This window comes from Leguminivora glycinivorella, chromosome 4 (assembly GCF_023078275.1).
Source record: "Leguminivora glycinivorella isolate SPB_JAAS2020 chromosome 4, LegGlyc_1.1, whole genome shotgun sequence".
Taxonomy (NCBI): Eukaryota; Metazoa; Arthropoda; class Insecta; order Lepidoptera; family Tortricidae; genus Leguminivora; species Leguminivora glycinivorella.
In genome coordinates this window covers 11,234,181-11,243,686 of record NC_062974.1, presented here as the reverse complement: position 1 = coordinate 11,243,686, position 9,506 = coordinate 11,234,181, and the positions used below count along the sequence as shown (strand labels likewise).

The 9,506-nt window shown below is 38.2% G+C and overlaps 2 protein-coding genes across 3 annotated transcripts in view; both read right to left on the bottom strand.

The window, feature by feature from the left end:
* Window positions 1–1,475: 1,475 nt before the first annotated feature.
* On the bottom strand, window positions 1,476–4,139 carry LOC125225623 (basic salivary proline-rich protein 1). Of its 2 annotated transcripts, none has more exons than XM_048129429.1 (2): window positions 3,247–4,139; window positions 1,476–3,134 (listed from the first exon to the last, which is right to left on the bottom strand). In XM_048129429.1, the coding sequence occupies exon 2, from the start codon at window positions 2,619–2,621 to the stop codon at window positions 1,725–1,727; it is 897 nt and encodes a 298-aa protein (XP_047985386.1). In that variant the 5' UTR covers window positions 2,622–3,134; window positions 3,247–4,139; the 3' UTR covers window positions 1,476–1,724. The 2 variants fall into 2 exon arrangements, with proteins under 2 accessions (XP_047985386.1, XP_047985385.1); XM_048129428.1 differs by having other exon boundaries at window positions 2,318–3,134.
* A 2,719-nt stretch (window positions 4,140–6,858) lies between these two features.
* The window catches only part of LOC125225701, a 35,898-nt gene continuing 33,250 nt past the window's right edge, over window positions 6,859–9,506 (bottom strand). Inside the window, exon 11 of the mRNA XM_048129532.1 lies at window positions 6,859–7,398. Within this exon, the coding sequence (XP_047985489.1) occupies window positions 6,962–7,398 (437 nt within the window). The 3' untranslated portion in view covers window positions 6,859–6,961. The remainder of the gene's footprint in view (window positions 7,399–9,506) is intronic.

The following is a 9,506-nucleotide window of genomic DNA, read 5'->3' as shown; positions in this document are numbered from 1 at the left end:
ACGCAATAGGCTGCTTTCGAGAAAAACGTCAAAATAATGTAAAATTGATAGTTTTAGTCGGTGAAATACTACACTTTCCGTTATCCAATAGATATATTTAATTCAAGTTTCAATTAGAGCATCTTATCATCTTGATGCTTATAAGACTGGATTATAGAAAAGTAACTCAGTAAATTAATTATGAATTTTTCTCTGATGCACGTTTAGGAAAACCCGCGTATAGCGCTGGATTAATCGATCTTATTTGTAAAATTTGGACAATTTGGAATACTGAAACTGGTAAATTTATAATACGTATATCCTGTACTACAAACTTCTCAGACTACATTTTTATTATAAGATTTAAAAAAAGAGTAAACAAGGCTAAAACGAATTCAATTTTTTTCAGAAATTACCTAAAATTAAGTGACAATTTCTTTGAAAATCTACATCACATCGAAGTAAGTTTTGTACTTAGTTAATCTGCAACGTTTACTTAAATTGCTGGTATGCCTTAGTGATTATAAATTGCTATTATTTATTTTTGGCAATTTTTTGAAAACGAGCCTTCACCGGTACAATTATTACCACTTTTGGACATTTTCTCATATTTTGTTAGACCAAGTAGAAAAAATCCTATAATGTGATATATATTTGTAAACTACTCGCAAAGCCCTTTAATTTGATACCACACACTGTATGATTAAGCGCTCGGTTGCGATTTCACTATTTTTCACATGAAAGCCCTCTTAAACAGCAAATGTGATGAAATAGTACATTTCGTTATAAGTGCGAGAAGTATGTCATTACTCGCACGTGTGACGAACGACGTTTTTTAATACAGTTGCGAAAAAACACTACTATGTACAACAAAATAAAACGATAAACAATCCGAACTCCCAATTTTCGCATTGACATTGACGTACCTATCTTTGAAGCTTTTAAACTTGCGTTCATATTTTCGATTTTGTAAAATAATGACATACTTCTCGCACTTATAACGAAATGTACTATTACGTCACCCGTAGTGATTTCGATCGCTGAATTACATAGGTACCTATTGCACACATACACATCAAAATATGATTTTCATGGAAAAATCCTCAACATAGGATGTATCAATAATACAGAAAATGTTTAAGCTTTATCTTCTCTCTCTTACAAATTTAGTTTCGGGATATTACCACTTCTCTCTCTTAGTGTATTACCACAGTGTCTACTTAGGTGTTTCTGTGTTTTGATTAGGTTTGGTTTTGCATGACGTGGTAAAAAACATGAGTGCTTCAGTCCGGACTGCTAATATATAGTAAACGCTCCTTAGCATAGTACATATTCATCTCATAACTCTATCACTTTTCCATGTGTTACTGCGACAATAAATTTCGTTCGCGTAAATTGCGTAAACGTTTGGCATGTTGGCTAGGCACTCAGTTAGGGTAAGTATTAGGTAGGTCACGTTAGTGTATTAATTAAAATAAATTCATACAAGGTTTAATACAACTTATTTTATTGAGCAATATAAAATGGCATAACTTTCAACACGGCTCTCTCATTAGTAACTTACTTCCTTATATTAAGTCTCAAAAATCTTACGTTGTGATAATGAACTATACTCAAAAAATATACTTTTTACAGAATTGAATATGTCCAGTTCACAACTAATTTGTAATTAACATTACACACTAACATTAACAATTCTTTGACCTAGTAGGTATTGCGATAATACGTTGGTACATTATGTACGTTTATTCTTGTTTTACTTTGTTCATATATTTTTCAGCAGCTTTACTAATGGCGGCCGTGACTCTTCCTGAAATCTCGTGCAGATTTTCATTTGAAAGATCCCATGAATCTACAGAGCGCTTTGAAAAGAAACTAGCTGTTTGGTCGTTTGGTCTGAAGCTGTTAGGATATACAATCTTGTGTCTTAACACTGCCTTAATAATCAATGCCCCTACATAACAGATAAAGTAAACGCTGAAATATAACGGTAAGTAATACAACTTTTTACCCAAGTAATAATAACTGTATCGATTGACACGAGGCATCTCCGTCGTCGTCGTTGTTGTTGTTGTTGTGGGATGGTGATGGTGATGATGATAGAAATCGTGGTCGTCAAAGTCGTGGTGATATTTGAAATCTCCAGGGAAGTCATGGGGAAACCCATTAGCGTCAGATGGCGGCCCAGAGTTGTCCATATCGGGCCCTGGAGGCGGAGGCATCATTCCCATGTCGTTTCCTTTCATATCATCACCTCCTTTCATATCGTCGCCTCCTTTGCTGTCATCATCACCATGATGTTTGTTAAATATTAGCTCGGGATAGTCAGGTCCTTCATACGAAGGCGGTCCGTGGTGATCGTAGCTAGGACTTGGTGGAAGGTCATCGCTTTGAGGAGCTTCAGCCTCGGGTTTTTTATAATGGTAACCGGGGTACTGTGGTTTATCCATTGCAGGAGGGTCATCCATTGGCATCCCGGGTTTATCATAGGAGTATCCCTTAAATGGTTTTGACAGAGGCGGTAATGTCGGAAGAAAAGGTCTAGCAGGAGGTGCAGGTGGTTTGTATCGGTAGCCTAAATCCACAGGTGGACTATCGGAATCGCTATCTTCACTGGGTGAATCATATGTCGCTGTGTCCATTGGAGGTTGATACTTTGGGGCCGAAGGTTTAAAAACTGATGGGGGTAGTTGAGGACTTGGAGCGGCAGGTGCAGGATTTGTATCAGCGGAAGCAAAAGGTGGAAATGATTCGTAGCTATCGGGGGCTGGGAAATTGTTTCCAGTAGATGGCGGTGGAGGGGGCGGAGGAGGCACCAAGTTCGCAACTGACTTTACAGGTGCACTATTGGCGCTAGAATCTTGTTTTGTATTTATTTTACCATATCTAGATGGGGGCACATACGCTTGCGCAGGGTTATAACGATCGATGGGCTGCCGTACTGGCGCAACATCTTGGGATTCCCCTCTAACTGGATTTGTTATTTCATGAAAGTTATCCAGATTTGTAAACAGGGCGTTATTGGTTTTCTTATTGTTTGCAAATGATTTTTTACTTGGAATGGTTTTAAATTAATATAGGGAAAACGAATATTTGGTTCAGTCCTAATGGCCCTGGATTCATTTTCGGCTCCGTTTCCAGGATTTGTTCCAAATCTGTAAATAATTGAGAAAAATATATTAATTTAGGTACTATTAACAAATAAAATAACAATATTTTATTTGGCAAAGCTAAAAATCGAGCATTAGAAAATACTGTTCATCTTACCCAGGTAAAGCAAAGTTCTCATCCATCATGTCTTCGTTTTTCGTTTTATCCTCATTTTGGGGTTCTTTCTCGGAGATCATACCAGGTGTAATAGTTTTATCACTCTCAACATCAACAGGCACTTCTTCCCACTGTCCAGCAATTTGATTATGCTTTTCACTATCGATCACATGCCAGATATCCTCTACATTGTTCACCTTCGGGGCTGCAGTTGTGGTTGTGGTCGTCGTCGTAGTGGATGCAGTAGTAGTTGGAATCAATACTGGGGCAGCGTTGTTGTTACCGTATAGATTATTATAAAGAGCAAAATAATCAGTCATATCAGGAGTGCTCGCCTTCAATTTGTCTTCTTCATGGGTGTTACTGTCTGGCACAACATAATTTACTTGAGAAGTTTGCTCCGGGAATTCGTCGGACACATATAATGGCTTCATGGTGGTAGATGTTTTGGATTGTATTTTTTCTTTCTCCAACAGGTTCCTCAATGATTTTCTATAGTTATCTCCATTATGAGATTCGAATTCAGCAAATATCAAATCTGGCGTTTCCACTTTCGGCGTAGTCGTGGTCGTGGTACTCGAAGCATTTTTGGGCGAATCCATCCTCCTCATCCAGTTGTGGTAATAGAAGGGCGCCGATCTTCCCTCGTCGATCTTCAGCGTGGCCGGCGTGCGTGGCGCGGGAGTCACTACATACACGAGGGGACCGGGTAAATTTAACGAATGTACATGATATAAGCTCACTATAAAACTAAAATACACCGCAGTCGGAGCCATTTACTTTATTTCTTCATCTACCACAATTGCACTACCGGCCCGTTCGGATGCCAAATGAGAAATGGTCTGAGAAATGGACAATGCCTGGTACCATATTCACCGTACTGATAAGCCGAGAGTAAAATTGTGATAATTTTTTACGGTACCCAGGAATGTGGAGCACCGCGCCTAAGGCACGATCCCGATGACCACAGACAGCGTTATGATTTACACTATTAGCAAGACAATTGATGTCACGAGCAAGTGAGGTCGGGCCGAAGAAAGTGTCACAAGCTTAAACACAAATATAGGAACCTTCCTTCCGTCTAATGAAATACCTAAATGTATGTTTTGTATTACCTATGTATATCTCGTATACATAAATTATACATACATACATACATACATACAATCACGCCTGTATCCCATAAATTATGTCTGTCGATAATAGGGAACTTGCCTGTACTTAAAATCAAATGTTTTATACCATGCATGAAATGAAACATCAGATATTGATAGTTATTATAAGAAAAGCATGAACAACTGGACAGTACTTATTTCTATTTTTACTTGAAAAAGTCGGATGTATATCTAGATTCCTAAAGTTTTCTTCTATTTTTTTTTCGCCTAAAACTCTTTGGTATAATGATCAGTTGGCCTAACGATGATATGCCCTAATTGTAGTTGCCCTATTAAGTTTTGGATGAAATTTTTATGTCCTAAAATTTTGTGTTCTAATGTTAATAGGCATACTTATTAGTTATACTAATACAGTTTTTCATAATAATTCATTGTCATAATCCTTTCTCTCCCTAATGCATTCTATGCCCTACTAACTATTACTCCTATAGCGATTTCAACTAATATTATATGTCCTAATATTTTTGCTCCTACTATAATTTAACCCACTTTTCTTGCAACAAGTTGTTTCTTTATTGGTCACAATTCTAACCTAACCTAACCCACTTTTTTGACAACAAATCGTGTCTTTAATGGTCACAGTTCTAACCTAACCTAACCCACTTTTGTTGCAACAAGTCGTTTCTTTAATGGCCACAATTCTAACCTAATCCAATTTTGTGCCAACCAGTCGATTTTGTGGTTGTCGCAGTTCTAACCTAACCTAACCCGCTTTTGTTGCAACAAGTTGTTTCTTTAATGGTCACAGTTCTAACCTAACCTAACCCAATTTTCTGCCAACAAGTCGATTTTGTGGTTGTCGCAGTTCTAACCTAACCTAACCCACTTTTGTGGCAACAAACACACAAAAACAAGTAGTATACTGGTTATATTCGGGCAGGCAATAATTCAGCACACAAATTTAGATTAGTTAGTTATGCCACATATTATAAAGCCTGACATGTTTATGCGCATTATATATTAGGCTTATACATATGAGGCGAAAAGAGTTATGGAATAATAGTATAGATCAAGAGTTTTTATGATCATAAGTTTTATCGCAAATAAGGCCTTTTAAATAATATAGTAATAATAAATAGGACAAATAAAGATTAGGCCATCCGTTACAGTATGCCAAGTATGATGTTATGCTAATTGATTATTAGGTTACATGCCCATTAGGCCAAAACGGTTAGGCCAAGTGATAATAGAACAAACGTTCTTAGGAATGTAGAGGGACACCCGAAAAGGTCACATTTGACGGAATTGTATTTATTTATACCTACCTACTTTATTGCACAAAAGCAAAACTCGATGTACAAAAGGTGAACTCAATTCCATGAGGCATATATTCTCTCCCAGTCCCAGCCAACCTTTGAGCAAAACAGAAAATGTTCTAGGTGGTGCAATAAGAAACCGATGTTATAACATCTATAAAAACCTTTAATCATTGAATCGCAATTAAAAACTACCTTCAGGAGATCGAACATTTTCTAAACCTAAAAGCATTCAAACAAGCGTTTTTATTCCTATGCTAGCTAATAAAACGGGCACCTTGAATAGCCATTAGACAGTCATTTCAGGCTTATTGGAACGCTTGAATGAGATAAGTGAGTAGGTACCACTTTTATAGGCAAACACCTACTGTTTCTATGTGAGTTCCGTTCCATACCTACTACTACTACCTATCTATACCGCCGGCTTTTTAATATTAGAGAATCACAACATTTCCTTTATTTGCAATTAATTGGAAAACGCTTTTTATTAGCAAGGGACGTAAGTAAATATATATTCACAGATTTTCTCTAAGGAACTTATTTTCCAAAAGTGTTTTTAATTAAATCGAATTGAATTATTGACTTTTTTCTAACACAAGGCGTGTGCCTACAGCCTGTATATTTTTTAACTTCTGATTAGCAGAAACGTCTGCAATCGATGCCACTAGGCTTAGAATAAATTTAAAAGTGGAAAATGTCTGCCTTGGGTGAGACTTGAACTCACGGCCTCTGGATCGATTTTTTTAAAATGTTAATTTTTTTTTAATTTTTTTAAAAATTAGCATGGTTAGCGCATCGTAACTGGTGAATTTCCAATATGACTTGGAACTCCGGTTGCCGTTTAAGAAGTTTAACACTCTTACGGTAGATGTCGCTACGGGTCCCATTGACCTTAGTAGTGGAAAATTTCGCTGGCTTGGTTGAAGTCTTGGTGGCTCAGTTGGGGCAGAGCGCTGGAGTATCGATCCAGAGGCCGTGAGTTCAAGTCTCACCCAAGGCAGACATTTTCCACTTTTAAATTTATTCTAAGCCTAGCCTGTATATTTTACAAAGTTCGTAGTCTGGTTATCTATTAGGTCAAGTGTATCATATGAAAGGGAGATGTGCACACGCCTTCCCTGGGTCATGAAACTCATGAAAACTGTACGTTGTACCTATACAGTTTAAATAAAACGCAAAAATATAATTAAATTAAAATAATTTATTATATACATTACAATAAAATCTGTTATAACTAAATTTATGGAATTATTTATTAATTAAATCCTAAATAAAATCTCATGATTACCCTATTTTACTGTCATTTTTCTTTGTATTACTCGAAATGCTTTCCGTTTCCGTATACGCTGGATTTTCAACTCCGGAGTCACTACCGCCATCTATGTTGTCGGGTGGTAAAATAGCCTTCTGATCGGACACTTTCGGCGAGTCGTTAGTTACGTTCGCAGACGTAGATATATCAGTTTTGTCAGCGCCATCTAGTATGGTTTTTCCTTTGTCTGCTTCTAAGTTTGTCTCGCGATTTTCCACGTCGGTTATCGTGGGCTTTTTCTTGCACAGGTCGTTCTCGTCGCCCATGGCTCTCTTTCCGATGTAGAACTTGTTGAACAAGAAATACATGCATCCGGTAATGAATGTGGCGCCCGCGAATATTTGGTACGTCGGTCTCGTGCCGAAGAACTTCATGAGATAACCACCGATAAGACTCCCGGCTCCTTTACCTATAGGAAAAAACGTTTCACATTAGCACTTAAATGGTTTTGTAAATCTGTTAGGACTAGGAACACTAGGAAGAGGTGCATTCAAGATTATATTACGAACACGTAAGGTGTACGCGGCAATCCTGACTGCGTACTTAACTACATATAATACATTTTTTTCAATCAACTCATCGGCATTTAATAATATCATTAGAAGAAATAAGCCAATGTGTTAGTTACATATTAATGACTAGCTTTTACCCGCGGCTTCGCCCGCGTAATAAAAGTATTCTTATTGAAACGTTTACAAAAAATAAGATTTTCATTTGGATCCGTAGGTTTCTTTGTAGGTACATCTGTCCGCGATTATTTAGATTAAGGTAAAGCGGGGCAATTCTCGACTGGGGGGCCATTGTAACTGATCTATTTGCTGTACGGTCAGCCAAGAAAGTGGTATCCCACTTTTCGACTCTATTGATCGAAAAGTGGTAAACCACTTTTTTGGCTGACTGTACCTTACACATATTACTATTGTTTTAAAAGAAATTCTTGCAATGATTGTAGAATTGTTACACAGCGACCACAGCGTAGGTAGTAGGTACGAATATGTATGTATTTTACCTATATGTATAAATATTTATACTGGGGAAACTTCATACAACCCACATAGCCAGTATCTCGACGCTATGGTCGGTAGGGTAAAAAGTACTTCCTTGCATTATCGCTTACAATTTTTTCCATTTTGCTTATACTTATTGCAAATGTAAACATATAAAAGGCAAGCAAACAACGATCTTCTTACAGCACATTGAATGTAATAGTTATTACGGATGCAGGATACTCGCCAATGCCTACTTACTAATCCCTTCCCACTGAGCCACCTGCATTTTACACTGCCTAGATATCGATTGCCGACCGATTATTCCGACCCCAATCCCTATTCTTATCCCCGTCCCTATCTCTATCCTTGTCCCCGTCCCCGTCCCCGTCCCCGTCCCTGTCCCCGTCCCTCCCCTATCCCTATCCCCGTCCCCGTCCCCTACTCCTATCCCTATTTCTATCCCTAACCCTATCTCTATCCCTATCCCTATCCCTATTATCCCTATCCCTATTATCCCTATCCCTATCCCTTGCCCTATCCCTATCCCTTGCCCTATCCCTATCCCTATCCCGATCCCTATCCCTATTATCCCTATCCCTATTATCCCTATCCCTATCCCTGTCCCTGTCCCTGTCCCTGTCCCTGTCCCTGTCCCTGTCCCTGTCCCTGTCCCTGTCCCAGTCCCTGTCCCTGTCCCTGTCCCTGTCCCTGTCCCTGTCCCTGTCCCTGTCCCTGTCCCTAACCCTATCCCGTTCCCGTCCCCGTCCCTGTCCCTGTCCCTGTCCTTGCCCCTGTCAAATTATCATGCTAGGAGGTGAACTTTGAAAAATCCTTTCTTAGTGCTCCTCTAAGGAACTTCCGTGTCAATTTGAAATCTCTTGAACCAGAAGTAAAGATGAAAACTAAAGCTATACTTATGGCTATTTTGGATATTTTAACCCCATTGCACAACAACATCAGGGGAGAAAATCTCTTTTCCACGTCATTAGATTTTAAAATCGTTGTATTTATTGTGATCAGCGACCTGATAAACCATAAAAACGATACCCATATTGTGTTTTAGACTTTACCCCCTTTGCACCCCTTTAGGGGTCAAATCTTCAAAAAACCTGAAACATGTATTTAGTCATATGTCTTTAGGAATCCTCCTGTGAAGTTTCGAATAAAATAGTCAAACTAATCTTGTTTCCTCATACAAACTTTGAACCCCCATTTCACCCTTTTAAGAGGAGAATTTTGTAAAATCCTTTCTTAGTGCTCCTCTACACCATATAAGGAACCTATGTGCCAAATTTGAAAGCTCTAGGACCAGCGGTTTCGGCTGTGTATTGATATATTATGTCAGTTAGTCAGTCAGTCAGTTTCTTCTTTTACATATTTTTTGATATTTAAACCCCATTGCACTACAACAGGGGAGAAGGTATTTCACTTTCGCCTCGTTAGATTTTAAAAACGTTGTATTTATCGTGATCAGCGACCCAATAAACCGTAAAAACGATACCCATATTAGTTTTTTGACTTTATCACC